This window comes from Trichoplusia ni, chromosome 4 (genome assembly GCF_003590095.1).
Source record: "Trichoplusia ni isolate ovarian cell line Hi5 chromosome 4, tn1, whole genome shotgun sequence".
Classification (NCBI taxonomy): Eukaryota; Metazoa; Arthropoda; class Insecta; order Lepidoptera; family Noctuidae; genus Trichoplusia; species Trichoplusia ni.
The window spans coordinates 18,942,114-18,960,265 of NC_039481.1; the positions used below are offsets into that span (position 1 = coordinate 18,942,114).

The window sequence follows — 18,152 nt, forward strand, 5'->3', positions numbered from 1 at the left end:
GTTAAATAAAACACTTATCCCAACTATTAGGATTTTATTAGACACAAAAAGGGATCTGTACACAGAATCTTATATTAAAAAAAACTGTACAGTTATTTTTAACTATTCTTACAATTATCACAAATTATTTGAAAGTCAAAATATTTACATAAAATGGTAAGTTTATCCGCTGAATAAATTTCATGTTGGTATTTGATAAATAATTCTGGTATTAGTTTCATTCATTTTTTTTAATTGGAAGATCGTTTTTAAACGTGTTTTTGAATTTATTTTATTACATTAAAATTGCCTATCTATTCGGTAAACACGTTTTTTCAGTTCAGTAATTCCGCAAGAAATATATTCAGGAAGATGGCGAATATAAGCCGCCAGGAATCGCGACAAGCCGTTGCTTTTATTAGAAACACTATTCTGCAAAGCTATTTGCATTAGCCATTCCTGTCTTAGAATTTATGTGTTCACCATATTTTATGTGAAGTACAAAAATATTCTGCGGATAAAGTTATCTTGAACTCAAAACTGTAAAATAAATGATATCTTACATTCTATATAGAAGTAATGAAATGACACATAGTAACAACGTACCTAAAGATTTGAAAATCTACATTAATATACTTAATATGTTTACTGAAGGGGTCAACGACATAAAATATGTTAGGAAATAGTTGGGACATCTAGCTTTTATTATACTTACGATTCGATTAGATAATTGTTGATATTTGACAGTCTCGACAAAAGCAAACCATCAATATAAGGAAATAACCTACGAAGCAATAATTAACTAGCCTGACAGAGCATGATTAACTTACATATACATATTTTATAAACGTTTAGTTGACTGTATACAATTTCTTTAGACGATCTTTATCTCAACAGTAATTTCATGTTGAAAACTTATCAGATTCCTATTATTCTTTACTGTAGAATATAGTTTTTTTCCCAGAAATAGAGCCGGCGTATATGGGGCTACGACGTCCACAGGATTGAAAAGACCTATCGAAAGGTCGTTATACAAAACCCGCTAATGACTAAGACCAATTTCAGGTCGCTAAGCAGTAGCAGGGCTATAGCTACATCTTGTAAAAGGCAGTGAAAAGTCATTACCGTCGATCAATAAGCACAAAGGTCGGAAGTGTCATTGAACTGCCGTTTACTTGCGCAGGGCCATTAACAAAGAAGTCCCTTTCAATCACAATGAACCAATCTTGTTTCTTTCGCGAATTTATGCGAGTTTGTGTAATGTATGTTGGCCCCTGTTTGTGGAGTAAACATATTTCATATACGTCGATTTTTTTAATAAATATTTTATTTTCTATTTCCCCTTCAAGTTCGCACGGCGTCACAATTTCTATCCCATCGTACCCTGGTTGAATCGAACATCAGTCTATAAACGCGAAAAAAATCAGTCTTAGGCTTGGGCTTCGTGGCTCCGGTATTTCTTGGGGTATTTAATAATAAAACGATAAAGCTAAGAAATGTTAGGTGACAAATAGTAAAAACGGTATGTTAGAATAGAAGAGAACCGGAAACAAGTCCCAGCCTAAAATGTTTTTTTACTCTTTAAATAAAATTAAATACGTAAAAGTAAAAGGAACACGAAGTATTTATAGATTATATTGATAGGACCAAATAATAATAGACGTAAATGATGCGCCAGAATAGTTATAATATTATGGAAGAACCGAAACCACTGCCTTCGTGAGAGTATTAAATGTGATGAAAACTTATTACATAAATAATTTAGAAATGTCCGCATACAACTATACATGATTGCGTGATAAATGAGTACATATTTCATGTTTCTTTACAACCAAAAATAATTTAATTTTTACTTACGAAGACAGTGTATAACAACACAAATAATATAAAAGAAAAATAACTTAAAAAATATAGAATAGGTAGACTATAAATTTTCAGAATTTCTGATTATTACTAAGAATAAAATATCTAACGACTGGCGATTATATCTATACTTCTATGTATGTATTACTCGTCTCAATATTCTGCTGGCTTGGCTTAGGTATATTTATGTTGGCAACATGAAATGTAATACATGCATACAAGTTTCAACTCTCGGAACTATAACAGACAGTACATTTTTCTGTGATTACACCAAACACATTCAAGTCCCAACCCAATGATTCAAGAGATCAATTACAATTTATAGAACATTGGTATTGGATATTACAAACTATTTATGTATAAATCTGATTGACTTAAACAGACAATCTGTGATTAGTCCATCTTAATATTATGGTATTATGATATTATTAAATAATACAACTTGACACTCATTACATTATGAAATATAATAATTGTGAATCAATGTTTTCAGCAGTTATAAATAGAGAACTTGCCACACACGCGTAAATAGATTTACGTTTAGAATGATATAGAGTAGGCAGTAGCGTGGCAGTGATATACAGCATCAAAGGCTTTATTTATATCATTTTTTTTATACTACTTAGCTCATGATGATAAGTTGGCCGGTGTTGTTGGCGTAGACGAGGCCCTGTCCCGGCTGTGGCGCCCACCGCAGACAGTTAAGACTAGTGAACCCATGCTCCCAGTTCTGTTCCAACTCCTTGATCGGAGACAAGCCAGTTCGACTTGAACTCTCTGGAAATACAAAGAATATCGACATCATAATATTTTTGAATAGTAGACATTAAGTGTGTTCTATGTAACTCATTTGTTTAAAGTTTAGCATGTTATTACTGTATGTAAGTTTTAGGGATCTATTAGATAAGTAGCAATCACATAATGTATAGCAAGCATAAAATACAGGGTGTCTGGATACATTGCTTTGGTTGATATGTTACTGTTATTTTTTAAACGTACTGTGTAATAAAGTATTTATGTATCATAATCTGTCGTACTTTCATTGATTCATATCCCTCTATATTATTTATAACATTCACGATGTGCCCACACAGTGACTTTAGGGACAGAGTAGTTGTTTAGAGAGTTGACAGTTTATATGCACACTTCATGGTGACATACCAAATCGGTAGTTCTTATTCGCCGTCAATTGTCATGCTATTATAAGGTGTTATGTAGCGAGAAATACATTTAAGAATATAAACTTTTGATGCTTAGATTTGTAGATTTCTAGGTGATTGTTAACGTGGTTATAGTCTAGTGACGTACACAAACGCTAAAGCGTACATATGGGCCAACTGCATATACTCATCTATACTTATTGTTATAAAGAGAAAGTTTATGAGACTGTAAATTTTCATCTTTAGATCTACTGAACAGATTTTGAAAATTGATTTACCAATAGAATACAAAGTTATAGGTGGACGGCTAAATATTAAAATTCAAATAACACCGCGGCACGAAATTGAATGAAATCATTTATTCTGTAAATAGGACAATATCATCACTTTTACACGTCTTCTTTCTTTTGAGAACGCTGGAGTCGACATTTCCTATCTGACGTGTAGCATAGCTATAATAGTTAAAATGCTTTGTGTAGTTACCTAACGGCTCAAGCCTGTAGAGCAGCGCGATGACGTTGTTGCGTGCGTGCGGCGCGGTGGTGAACCTGCGCGAGCCCAGCCCCACGGCCAGGTGGCGCGCCGTGGGCGACAGCGCCACCGACACCGCGCTCTGCTCCAGCACCGCCGTGTGCAGGCACTGGCCCAGCCGCGCCCACTCCAACGAGTACACACCTGGACCACACACATCACTATATAATACTACCCGACAAACTGACAGAGTTTGGTGGGTGTAACTTTTTTGTAGTACGTGTTGAAAACCAATTAATGCTTTAATATTATTAAACACCGATTTTAACTAGTTAAATGTAACATGGGAACTATCGATGGGATGAACAAAGGGAAGAAAAACCAAATATTTTGTTTATTTGCAACACGTATTTTAATGAAGTTAGACAGGAAAAATTAGGCTTGACAAGAATGGGTTCCGTACTTAGAGTGTGGTTTAAGAAAAAAAAGTTCTTGGCTATACGCGACTGGATAGTATTGTTAACTTACCGATATCATTGATTAACCTTGAGCCGTGGGAAACAAAACAACGTGTGTTTACTTACCGAGCCAGTGGTTCGTGTTTCTTAATCTCGGCACTGGGAGCAGCGCCACTAACAGTCTGCCATCTTTAGATATGTCGATACTAGCGTCATTATGAATTCTACACCTTTGCACTACCACATTTTTCGTACCTAATAACATAAAAAAAAACTGTGAATAAGAATGTAATTTATATTCAATTTGTTGCTTGACCCATTTCAGAAGTGTGTTAAAAGGACAAATGCTAAAGCTATAGACAGATTGTTCGGTCAAGTAATATTTTTTAAACATTTCAGGTTTTTTTTTTTTTTTACGAGAACACCATAAAATTTAGTTTCGTTGAAATATGTTTAAAGGGATTAGGTATCTAGTACATGAATACTAGACTCACTGTCGGCTATCTCGGGTGTGTTGCCGGTGGTGAAGTCCCAGGCCTGCACGCGGTGCGAGGGCGCGTGCAATGCCTCGGAGATGATGCCAGCGTCCAGCAGCCCCGCCATGCCCGCCAGCCGCCGCGGGGGACCGCCCCCGCCCCCGCCGCCACCACCGCCGCCGCCGCCGCCGCCACCCTCTCCGCTACCACCTTCGTCGTCCACGACCATCGCGTTCTACAACAGTTAACATACTCGTTGACAAAAATATCTATATGACCAACAGAATAGACGCTACATAAAAAAGACGTGATGTTACAACGCAGTATCTTGTCAAATGATCTATATATGTATTTAAGCAAGTGAATCTAAGCGCTCAGCGAAATATAGTCGTATATTTACCTGAGCTAGAATGATAGGTTGTAGATACTCGTGTATCCGCGGCAGACGATGCGGCGGCGCGGGCGGCCCGTCGGCAGCAGGCGCGAAGTCGCTGACCTGCATGAGCGGCATGGCCACGTTGTTGAGCACGGTGTGGAACTGGTGGCTGAGGTCGTCGCGCGGCGTCAGGATGTGCGGCCTGAACATCGCCAGGGGGTGGCGCCCGCCTTCACCCTGACTGGGCCCCGCGCCCCCGCTCCCCCCCGCCTGCCCGCTCCCCCTCGCCTGCCCGCTCCCACCCGCAGTGGCCGCACCCGCTTCCGCGCCCGCGCCCCCGCCACGCTCACCGGGCGCGTCCTGTCCGTGGGTTTGTAGCGCGAACATCTCCCGCACCGACGATGGCGTGTACAGCCGGATAGTCTGTAATCGTCTAAATCTACTTCTAGCTGCATTTCTGAGCCTCACTGCCTGCATGTGTGCTATTCTTATAAAATTAACTCTATGCTCGAACTCGCTCATTAGCTCGCTCCCAGGTGACTCTTGAAGATTGCCGCTGTCATTATTTTGTGGGGCATTCGAAGGGCCAGCGACCGGTTCATTATTTTGCGACTGGACTCTAGGTGTTCTGAATCTTGGCACGCCACTTCTAGGTAAAGACCTTAGTGCCGGTATTCTATAATTCGAAATCGGAGGTACCGCTCTCCTTTTAATGAGAGGATGTGCGCTTGGATTAGTTCTATGGAGAGCTTTTAGTCGTCTACTTTCCATGTACAAGTCTCGTCTGTTTCTAGCTGTTGCAGAAGTATTTTTGTTAGCTGCGGCTATCTGGACAGCTAGACGATTGCTCCATCTTTGTGAAAGTCTGCTACCTCCTGAAGTAGAAGGTGTCTCATCTGGTCTACTATTACTGCGACTGCTTTCACCTGTCTCGGCTCTAGATGTTGAAGGTGTAGCAGGTTCTGTAGCTTTATCAGCTTTGCCGTTTTGTTGAACGACTGCGTCAGGTTCTACGGCGTTTTGTGAGGTGCTTGGCGGCATGAGGTCATCAGGACCATCGACATTTACGTCAACATTGTGCTCTACATTTTGAATACGTACGACATCTAGAGACTCTACAGGCTGTGGGGCAGGTGCTTGATTGCTAGCAGTGCGACCATTATTCCTATTTGACATGACAATGAGGCACGTTAAAGCCAATGCTCTTTTCAGCGTTCTCAACATACTGATAATAAGTTGACTGAGACCCCGTTCTTCAAGACACATCATCATCATATTAAACATTACTGATAGCACTTGCATAGCCCGCATACGTATTTCATGCCTGGTTGCACTAATTTCAATCGCACGAGCGAAGTCTCTGCGAGAGCGGTTAGTGTAACGAGGTGCCAGACGATTAGCTGTAGGGTTTCGAGATCGCCTTCTGAGTTCGTCTTCCGGGCGCCAACGATAGCTGGATTGCAGTCTTCTTCTAAATGATGGGGAAGCCCGATTGGTAGGTGAAGATCTTACGTTAGAAGTCCTTCCTGTGTGTGAAGGTCGATTGTCAGTTGCATTGTCATTAGACCTGTTGTGGTCGCCGTCTGTCTGATTCGTACTATTTGCATTGTCAGTATTTGAAGGAGCGTTGCGCCCCTCAGTCGAATGCCTCCTGGCATCTTCATGCCTGTGCAAGTTTCTTGGGACTCTGGGAGACCGTGTGAGATTACCTGTCATATCAGTCAACATCATACAACGATCCAATAATGGTCTCGTATAATAACTGGGCACATCTTGACGCCCCGTTTCTCTGTGTAAGGCTAATATTCGTCGGCGTAGGTTTTCCCACATACCACGTAGTTCTCTCATGGTAGTGCGATTCCCTCGAAGCCAAAGATTCGTCAATTGCACGGTGTGCTTCTGTAAAGCGCTGACACCACTCCTTACTTTTCTGTAAGCCTCGTCAGGTGGAACAGAGCTACCTCTGTTCCAAAAGTCATCCCTGCTGGTTGAAGGTCTATCGGGATCGAAGTCCGTTGCTGTTTGTTGTGACCGTGTCTGCGTCCCAGAAGTTCCAGGCGCGTCTGCTGCACCGCCGCCTGCCGGAGCAGATCTGTCCGTTGTAGAAGAAGTTCTCTCCGTACTAGGATTGTTGCTCAAAGAATCGCTTTGTGTTCGGACACGAAAACTATTATTTGATGAAGTTACATTGATTCCTCCTTGCTCTCTAGAGGGCCCACCCTGTGACATGTCGTTTAACTCAAACACAAGCCTATCAGTAGCGGTTGGCAATCTTTCCGAGGAAGCAGCTGGAGGTCGATCGTTTGGTCTAGAATCCTCTTCTCGGAAGGTCGTATTTCTAGTTCTAAAAATATTGACTTCGGATGACTGATCACTGTCTGAATCAGAACTGGACGACAAAAAGTCGCGGCTCCAGGTGGAACTGAACAGACGCACACGAGGTCGACCATTCCTAGTCCTGCCACCGCTTTCACTCTCGTCAGAGTGGGCTCGAGAACCACTACCCCTTCTGGGGATACTCCGTTCGACGCTTGCCAACGTTGACAATGACATGTTAGTGATCAAATTCAAGAGTCTTGTACCAGAATCTCGTAGGATATCACGTATCAAATCAAGGCTTTCATTAATAGTTTGTGCATCGACCGGTGTCGTCGTCGGGCTCATCTGTGTGGATGAGTTAGTCATTGCTGGTCTTTGCGACGAAGACGTACCTGATGTGGATGGTTGACTGTCGTTCGAAGTATTTGTTTGGAATGACCGGCGAGGAAGGAAAGGGGGACCAGAGTTATTAGTCGAAGCCGTGGGAGGATCTGCACGAGGCGAGTCGGTACTGTGTGTTAATGGGGAAAAGTTTCGTCGTCGAAATGCGAAGGAAGTCGGGCCTCTGGACGAGGTAAATATGCTGGTGCGCGAAGTGTTAGTAGAGCTGTTAGATACGGGAGGGTTTTGTGTAAAAGTGACTCTAGTAGTCCTGGGTACACTACTGCTACTGGACGAAGAGAAAGGGTTTGGTAACAGTCGAGTGCACGTGTACTCCACAGTTCTAGCGCCAGGCCGGCGGGCGGCCGGGTCCGCGCCGTTTAGAGGTTGGAAAGCAGAGGAACGTGACCCAAAGAGAGAGCGCTCCGAACTTGATGCGGTTTGATTTCTGAAAGTAGCAATTTTAAGACATTATAATTTTTCAGGAAGTAATGTAACACATATTTCATGCAGTAATATTCTGTGACTGAAAAATGAGGAAAATCGACCATTTCACTAAGGTTGGTCTTAAAACCAGGTTATACAATGAAGGGTCACAACCCTTGCGTTTAAACTTGGTGAACCAGTTTTAAGAGACATCTCACCCTCCAGCGTATGTTTTGCCACAAGCCCCACTTGTAATATATCAGTGACAGCAAATTTATGATACATACCTGGAAGAATTGCCATCAATAGACAAAACATCTAAGTTTAGTAGGCGGCTGCCGCTGTTGTCGGCCTCAGGACTGCCACTTGCTACAGGATTTTCAACTCGTGATGTACTGGGTGTTGGATTTGCTGAAACAAAGTCGAGGATACTTGTTTAATGTCTTACACTTCCTATTACTTGTTAGTTCAGCCTCTGCAGTTTGACCACAGCGTACAGTGATCCCAGTGTATCATTTAATCTCTTTTTTTGTAATCCTTTTATTATGCTTGTTTTGGAATACGCAGGAGTATTTTTTTAACCGACTTCAAAAAAAGGAGGTTCTCAATTCGAATGTTTTTTTTTTATGTTTGTTACCTCGTAACTTGCGATTGGGTGAACCGATTTTCATGATTCTTTTTTTATTTGAAAGCTTGTGCTTCCCGTGCGGTCCCATTATCACCATTTCATTTGAAGTCGGTTTTTTTTTTACGAGTACACCCCAAGACGGTACGAGAAAAAAAAATCAAATGAAAATATCTAAGGCAATAAAATATTAACTATAAAATGAAGATTTTAATACCATTGGATTGTGAAGTGGAAGACTGTTCACCGCGTGACCAGCCAGAAGTGCCGGCAGTTGGAGACACATCGGTTTCCATAGGATCTGTCCCTCTGTCCGTCTATGAACATAAAATTATACAAAATTTATATTATAATTCTCTTTTTGACTAATTTCCACTATTAACAATAACAATGTAGCAAGTAAGAAGGTTAATAGCAAAAAGGTTTTATACATTACCGTGTTTGGGGGCGGCGGCGGAGTATTGGTCAGTCTGTGCCGAACCATAAATAATCTTTGATAATTTCTCACTAGACTGTCATATCTTTGTACCAAGTTTTGGTAAGAGTTCACAATCATGTCGCGGGCGGAACCCGGGCTTTCCTGGGGTCGACTTCCTCCAGGACTGTCATCAGAATCATCTCTTCTGGAGTTGTTACTTTGGTTTGTAGGGCCCGGTGGCGGGTTTTGTTGTAATAAGGAACTGTTCGTAGACCCCCCCGCACACGCCCAAAGCGATATCCCAGTAATGAGTTTGTATCCGAGCGCGTCGAACGCCACATATCTGTAATACACCAGCTGAGAGGAATGCGAGATATTTATAGTAACAATTTCCAACTAAAAGATTACTTGGCTTGCAATTTTAAACAATGGTAATAAAAGAACATAATTATTTTGTTTTTTGATAATACATTGCGCGGCACTATGTGTCCATGCTATTATTTATTAAAGCTTTAATTTGTTAGAGGGAAACAAGTGATAGCTGTGATTATAATTAGTATACAAAGTCACCATGTTTACAGGGGTGACCCAGACATAGCGCTTTGCGCAAAGATATGTTAACTGACCGATGTTTAAGACGTCGTCACTAACACAATTATATTATAAATCATACCTGACTTTCTCATTGATATTATTAGTAGAAACTCTAGTGAATGGCGCGGGTTGGCTCCAATCCCAAAAGTATAGTTCATTGTATGTAGCTATCACTAACAGCTGTTCGCGTGGATGAAAAGCTATGGATGCTATCACAGTTTCGTTTCGAACATTCCACACTTCACTGCCACCCTGAAAATAAAAAGCGAAATTAGTTACACATTTTGTACGTTATATTCAGTAGGATAAATAATACATCAGTTATAATAAAAACAATAAGTTTAGTAATCATATTAATTCCAATTAATTTATGTAGACTTTCTTTAAATAACTTATCTTAATTAAATCAATTACGTTAATAATATGTATTAATGAAGTTTCAGCCTTAAAGTTTTAGACACATACACTATTTCGATTACTGAAATCCACGGGAACTGAACCGCGTGCAAGAACTAAACAAAACATTCTAAGGATTTAAACAGCAGTCAATACCACTCACACTAGCAATATCCCAGACTCGGACTTGTCCGCCGAGACATCCGGAACCAATGAGGAGCGCGTGCGAGGGGTGGAAGGCGATACACCACGGAGTGCGCGGGTGACCCTTCAGTATACGAACGTGCTTCCCACTCGCCAACTCAGACACGTACACGTTGTGGTTGCCATGGGTTGAAGCTACTTTTGTTCTACAAACAATTAATAGAAATGTTAATGTGTACTTTGATTCAAGAACGGCAGTAAGCAAATATATGTGTCATTCTGTCTTTAAAATTATCTAGATGAGTGTAGAAACGAGTATTATGTTAGAATGTCCTTATACTTTTACTCTTACATTTGTTTGTGTACTGAAGAAAACTACTTTTTATATAATCACATTTAAATAAATGCGACAGATATATTCCAGTTGTATATTTGATTTGGTAATCTTTATTGTTGTCTTAATTTGCTTTTCAGTCGCGTTATATTTTTAAATTGATTATTTATGCAAAAAGAGACACTAACATGTTGTCGTAAAGATGTTTTCCTTTTTTTAAGTACCTAAACAAATGGAGTTTACACCGCTACGTCACTGATCAAACAGTTTCTATCAGGAGAACTTGAACTCGTAGGACCAAAGGCGAGCAGCCTTGATCCATGAGGGAGAAGTAGCGCGTTAAAAAAAGTCCTTCTCTCCTACTAATATTATAAACGGGAAAGCTTGTAGATAGGTATGTACGGATGTTTGTTCCTCTTTCAAGCAAAAAACACTGAACCGATTTAGACGAAACTTGGTACACAGCTAAAGAATATAATAGATTTAATCCCGATTTTATGCCCGGTGGGATAATTTTCGATTTCCCGAGGGCAACAGCTACTTTAAAATAAATATGAATCATATAAGTTATGCTCTATTCTATCACAATGTAGATAGCTTAGTAGATAATATGTTTATAGGGTTTTGAGTAATTAAGTCATGTTAAGTGGTCAGTTTTTCGAGTAGAGATACTTACAAATCATATGCTAAGGGTCAATTATCTAGATATTTCCAGTGTAATGGTGATATCAGTATTATAATCAACTATTTAGTTTGTTGAATTGAGTAACTTTTAAAAGAAACTTATTGGTACATAATAAATAATCATTTATAAATTGTCACTATTATTTTACAAGCATATCAAAAAACCATCATTTAATTCACTTACCCATCAGGGCTGAAAACCATTAAAAATGTAGATCTTGGGAAGCCCGGTAAGTCATAGCTCTGTAAATAATATATTGTTACAATTAGATTCTAATTAAAACTATATTATTATGTATTACTACTACTTGGCCAATACTATGGAGTTTCTTGCCGGTTCTTCTCCATAAGAATGACAGTTTGGAACCGCCCAACTAGAACCATCAATGTAACATCCTGGAAAACAGCGTACTTGAAATAAAAACGTTTGATTTTGATTTTGGAAATGATGAAGGTTAGGCACAGGGCTGCCCCATCTCCTTCCATAATCGCCTATACCCTGCCATCTTATGCCAGCCCCAGTTTTATGTTCATATCATACTTCCACAAAGAAGAAAGTGGTCCCGTATTTTAAAAACTATATCTGGTATAAATACTCATTGTTTTTAGGAAATTAATAAAAATCTTGACAACAAATTAAAAGTAAGAATTCATACTCTTATTTGAAGTGGTTTCTGTACAAGGATGTCTTCAGCCATGTTCTCGAGTACAGTCTTGTTGTTTGGGTAGTGGGAGGGGTTGATGCCTCTCTCCCGCCACTGCCAGCTTCGAGCAATGTTGCCCACATTCTGCATATCATCAATTGGCTCATTCTTGCAACCAAGCCACTCATTGTCTATAACTGGGTCCATTGCCCTATTTTAAGAAGAAAAAAAGCTGTTTTTGAATGCATTAATTATGCCACCTTAAGTAAGCATTCAATTGGTTTTAATTGTACAATTAAATACATTATTTTTTCAGGTTGTTAAGGAAACTACAAAAAATATTTATAGTTAAATAAAAGAAGAATGATATAGTTGGTATCTTTTCATTGTATTTTATAATGATTGATTCAAGTTATTCAAACAAATAAAAAAACTAAAAGCTCAAGCCTACTTCATTATTTAATTTGTTTTTAGAATAGAGACAGAGATATACATAATTATTTTTTAAAGAAAAATTTAATAAATTAAATAAACAAATTAAACAGTACTAATAAAGCACAGAAAGCACCTTAATGTATGTACTAGTCGTAACATTCTCAAATTAGTGCCAATCAAAATATTAAACTACTGCATATTTAATGTAATACTGAAGTCTACATGTTTGGACTTGTCATAAATATTTGAACCAATGGGACAATGTTTTTACAGATAAATATAGCTAAAGCATTTCTAGCACCATTAAGTCTAATCAGATAAGCCATCATGTCACTGCATACAATGTCAAAGTTTTGCATACAACATTGTTTTGAACAATGTTACACTGTTTACTTAATTTTTTTTGGGTGTTATTTTGGTATCCTCTGAATATTGACTACAGTTAAAGATATATTTAAAGTAAAATAACAGCTAGGATGAAAGCAATCTGACTGTTTGACTTGAATGGTAAAAGTAGTTGGAATTTACTTAGTCATTTGCGTTATTTTTAGACACATTTTCATTCAGTATAATAAAGCAAAACAACAAAATATGTGTAGGGTAGATTATAGTGTTTCGAGTATTTACCTTTACATTTAAGTGACCATTGAATTGAATCGGGTGTAGAAAATCTGTAACGAGAGTTGAGACCGTTTTACACAATACTGCTTTATGAAGGACCATTATACAAGTAAACATTTAATTTTGTTGGCACTTACGCGCAGATCTCCTCACAATGACAATGTCTTATGTAACACATGTTTTAAAGGACAACCAGAAAACATTTCTCATTAAACAGCTACTAAAGTTGATTAGTATCGTCTGACACAAACATATCGTAACACGATAATACACAAAAGTACCTACTATACCTAACGACCGGAGTGAGCCATGTTGAAAATTGACAACATGATATTTCACTCGATTATTTACTCAAAATACTACTGCTAAGCCATCCAGAGCTGTAGGCATCCTAATATTTATATTTTATTTGCTAAGGATTGTAAAAAATGTTGTATACAATCCGCATTTTTTGTGAATAGATCGAAAATAAAAACAACGTATTTACCTTATACATTGTGCCCAGCGGGAAAAATATGTTACAAACTATTACAAATGTAGTAAATTTTGATTATTTTACTAATTTATCGCCACAATTTAAGTAATATCTACGCTTTTAGGTCTCAAAAATCCATAACAGAAACAATCCAACAGCACCAGCTGCGAACTGTCAAAATCTAGGAAATGAATACAGATAAAAAAATATCGACCAGTTGCAAATTAAAAAAGTCAAATGAGCTTACATTCTTGTTAGTCTAACTGATATAACAATTCCAGTAAGATTTTCGTGAATTATGTTTACATTAAAAGGAATCACGAATCCAAGAAGATGAAACCAGGTAAAGGCAGAAGGAGATAGCATTTGCAAATATTAAATAAGATAAATTATAGAATATGCCGTTGTTTGTAGTATTTTCTGTAGTTAAAATAATTTTAAAACAAAAAGACATTAATCTACAACAATTACGAGATACGCAATAGTGCAGCCGGATTTATAATGTCGATAACTCGAGATCTGCAGAGTAATTGTCCCTTGTCAGTCGGCGGTTTTACCACGTAATAGTGGGGCACTTGTAAATTAAAAAATGACGCACCCGCTGAAAACTGTTTGTGAAACACCCCACGACACAAGGATTAAATTCCTTAGTGCGGGAGTCGTTTTTTAGAAGAAAATAAATCCTGTTTATGAACTATCTGTGTGCCAAGTTTCATCTAAATCTGTTCAGCGGTATTTACGTGGAAGAGGAAGAAACATTCATACATCCATACCTACATATAACTTTTGTGTTAATAATATTGGTAGGATAGTAGAAAGTATTATATTTAGGCACCCCTCAGAGAAGGCGGTACCAGAACACCCTCGGAAAAAGTAATAGTCTAAAGTATATGCTGTCCATCTGCAGATAATTTTGTAAAAAAGTATAAATACTTTGGATAACTTGTTAAAACGATTGCCAGTTAAACAGATTCATAGATTAAACGACTGCGTCAAGCCTATTAGAGCTGTGACAGTAAAAATCAACAAGAGGACGCATTTGTTTCAATCTGCAAATTGAATAACTCGTTCCGACGCCGATTGGTTGTAGCAATTTCCAAAGGTTTTTAGGGCAGGTTCTAGTTACCCTAGATACCCAGCTTTCTGAAACAGGTCACAGTAATTAATTCTATTGTATCTACTATCACGGATTAGGGTGGATGCGGCTACCTGTCACTAATGTCCTACCCTGACAGTACCTAATGTCCTTAACTGACCACAGGAAGGACATTTGCTAATCCCGGTAGGTATTATTAGGTGGTCCTATGGTTAGCGCTAGGTTTGAGTTTAATCTCGAATATTAAATTAAATTACCGATTAGATTATTTAAATTACATTATTGCTTTGAAAGCAATAACAAAAGATCCAATGTGCGTCACTTGAGATATTCGTGCGATAAAAACGAACAAACAAAAAACAAGCATATCAAGTAGGTACCCTTGTTTATGAACAGAATAATTGAGCCAACAAGGTTTATTTAAATCCATTACTTACCTACTGCAGAAATTGTAGAACAATTATTATTTATTTATCTACACCTTGTGGCGGGCTTGTTTTTCTGTGCATGAATTTGTAGCACGAGGTGTAGGTTCCATTCGAATGCAGGAAAGCATAGATGTGAATTTTGCAAAGTTGTAAGTTAATTGTATTTTTGTAATTGTTCTTAAATATCTCTGATAAGCGGCCAAGGAAAACATTGTCAGAAAATTATACGGCTTACGGCCTACGCCCTGCAGTGGAGCGTTAATAGGCTGGTAATAATATATTATACATATCCACTGCACGTTTGTTTCCTTTATTTTATTGAGCTAGTACTATACGTGTTTTGTAGGTATATAAAACTTGATTAGGTATTGTTTTTCATTTAGGCACCTATTACCGTCAGAGTCCGCGAGACAGCTAATAGACAGCACTTCGGGAAATTAACAATAGATTAATGAGGGTAAAACAAGTTTTTTAACTGTCCCAATGACCCTGATTCTTTTGCGGTTGTTTCAGAAATATGTGGAACGATATACTCGTATGAGGATCTCAAATTTATAAGCAAGCCAGTTTTAATGTAACAAATAATAAATGATTTGATTTCACAATGCTATCAGATCTTGCCATTTCGTCCTAGAAGCAGATTGGTTTCTTGACATGAAGTCGTTGATTTTGTCAGTACATGCAGTTTTATCATTCTTCAATCCGAATGTACCATCCATATTTATTAGCAATCCACCAAAACGGATTTTCATCGAGGTGTGTAAATCAGAAGAAAAAAAACCTTAACAATATTCGAGTAATCTAAACACCCACTCGTTGTTACTGGGGAACTGCATAATTATTTTAATGTTATTTGCCTAACACTCAAGGCCTTTCCATAATATTTTACCATCAGAGTTGCCTGTCTCCTTACCCTGTCTGCTAAGGGAGTGACGTTCGCTAATGCAGCCAGCCCGCTGTCGCCAACACGCCGCTCTCCTCACCGAAGCGATTTGAATTAATTTTGGCACGTACTCACTTCCAATGAAGGCTGCATCTATTTTCGGAAATTCTTGTTTAAGTTACATTATTGTTACAAAAACTTTTCGCATAATTATGAGATCAAACGCTTCACAACATCACCCAGACCTCTGAGATATCGTCCCGGCTGTGATTGCGAACACAACCATCACACAAAGCCACGCTTTGTAAAATTATACATCACATTTACATAAATAGTAATGAGATTACATTTGGTTACGCGAGGCAGGGTAGAAAATTACTCGCTCGTTCTCACATGATATACCTATAAATCTGTATCTCTACGTATGTACATACATTATGTCGCAAAACGATGAGGTAACGACATTTTTCGCAAAATTTGATTCCCCGCAATTTTGCGCTCGGAATGGATTATTTTTCGGAGAAGATGCGATGTGTTACTGTGATTTAATATCAACCCTATAAGTATTTCAATAATTGACTTAGTAAGTAAGTACATAGTAAGTACATGTGTTATCGATATTGTGTAATTTGTATGATTTTGGACATTGGGTTAGTAGACGATTTACAGATTATATTTGTTGCTTTGGGAATATTTTCCTTATTCTGTTACTATGTATACAGTTTAATTAATACAGTTTTATGTATCCTTCTTCGTCTAGCTGAATATGTGAGGTTTTTTAGCCCTTTCGTACAGGGCGCGAAATGTGATCAGTTCTTATTGAAATACTAGACCCTCAGGCCTTACTCGCCGTATCGTTCGAATCTAGGACTAAGGCAATCGGAAAAAAATATCCTACGTATTAATTTTCTATTTTTTTTGGAAATTTTCTTGGAAACCTTAACTAACGAAACAAAACACACAACTTTTGCTTTCACAAGCTTAAACTAAAGAATATGTGGGTTTGTATATGTACTAACACTTTCCTTATGGCATGTTTATTGATAAAACATTCAACATAGCTTGTGCATAACTTTTATCCTTTCTTGGGGTTTAATCTTGCTCGTACCGAATTTCATCTAAATCAGTAAAGTGGTTTAGCAGCGAAAGCGGATCAGACAAAGTGAATTTCGAGTTTAAAATATTATGCGATATGACGAGCTGCACTTCATGGTACCTTTCCATTTAGGGGTGGAATGTTTTTAAAATAATATACATCGATAAAAAAATGGGCAAGGTTTTTAGCTTTGTACACTTTTTTGTAATGGGGAAAAATTTTAAACTTGCGTCAGGACACGTGAAATGATGGAAAATTTGTAGGACGGATGGAGTAGACGAATTCGTGCAAAATTATTCCCTAAGCATTCTAAAATAAAAAAAAATGCACAATGTTAATATGCATAGCTAATTCAAGTTTTCACTTCTGCCGGCAGTCCTGGAGTGCAACCCGTCGATTTTTCGCATGAAAAGACTTGTGCACATACGCAGATAGTTATCCTAAATAGATACTTATTTTTACCTCCCATCTCTGAATGTTTTAACTCACTGCCAATGTTATAAACAACACTATTAGGTATTCAGAACTAAATACGTCACAGAACTGCTAAATCCATCTACTTATTTATTTACGTGTGCTTTCTGAGAAAACATCTGCTAACACGACGTTGCAAAATTGTAGTATGATTTAAAAATAGTGTTTGAACAAAGTTAAGCATCGCCGCTGTCCAATTAGATAGGAGATGTAGTTTCGGAATTGCTAGATCTAGCTTTAGCCTTCTTACTTCTGAGATTCGTCTACCGGCTTTTGTCCGGATCAAATATTCATTCAATTCAGAAATAGCTGTTTCGTAACAACGAAATATCCTTTGATTTTGAAACTGGCACACTACTCAAATATCTTGGTATTGATCGCGTGGATAATTTTGTAACAATGTGTCTTAGGTCTAGTCGCTGTAATTATAACAATATATATATCAGTACCGATATTTCACTAGATGTGTAGTATCAATTTCTATGTGGAAAAACTATGTTGAAATTCCAGTACAATTATGAAAGAACTTAAAAAAGAAAATGAAAATTATGTACATTTTATGTATGTTAATTGTGTCGTCTTTTTTTTTATTCCAGCTTTTCCTCAACAATGATTGCCTCGCTTGACACTGATTAACATTTGTAGATACAATAGACATTGTTCCAGATTATACGTCTTTGTTCCTTATATTTATTTAAAAGATAACGGGGTTTAGGTTAGAAAAGGTTTTCCGTCAAAAAAAGTTTTATCGGTCTCTGAAATTGTTAATAATTATTCAAATTAGAGATTCGTGAAAAGCAAGAGGAAGGGGCAACAAATAATTACATTATTCAAATTAAGTATTCAGCATAGAATATTTTCTGACGTGTACTAAAAATAAATTGCACGACATTCAT

At 37.9% G+C, this 18,152-nt stretch overlaps 1 protein-coding gene across 1 annotated transcript; it reads right to left on the reverse strand.

The window, feature by feature from the left end:
- Window positions 1-20: 20 nt before the first annotated feature.
- LOC113493451 lies at window positions 21-13,468 on the reverse strand. Its single transcript, XM_026871441.1, has 14 exons — window positions 13,292-13,468; window positions 12,811-12,854; window positions 11,761-11,959; window positions 11,289-11,347; window positions 10,106-10,292; window positions 9,626-9,798; window positions 8,971-9,295; window positions 8,752-8,851; window positions 8,197-8,320; window positions 4,808-7,931; window positions 4,426-4,642; window positions 4,058-4,186; window positions 3,486-3,677; window positions 21-2,619 (listed from the first exon to the last, which is right to left on the reverse strand). Exons 3-14 carry the CDS (start codon window positions 11,953-11,955, stop codon window positions 2,465-2,467), a joined length of 4,980 nt encoding a protein of 1,659 aa, XP_026727242.1. The 5' UTR covers window positions 11,956-11,959; window positions 12,811-12,854; window positions 13,292-13,468; the 3' UTR covers window positions 21-2,464.
- Window positions 13,469-18,152: the final 4,684 nt, after the last annotated feature.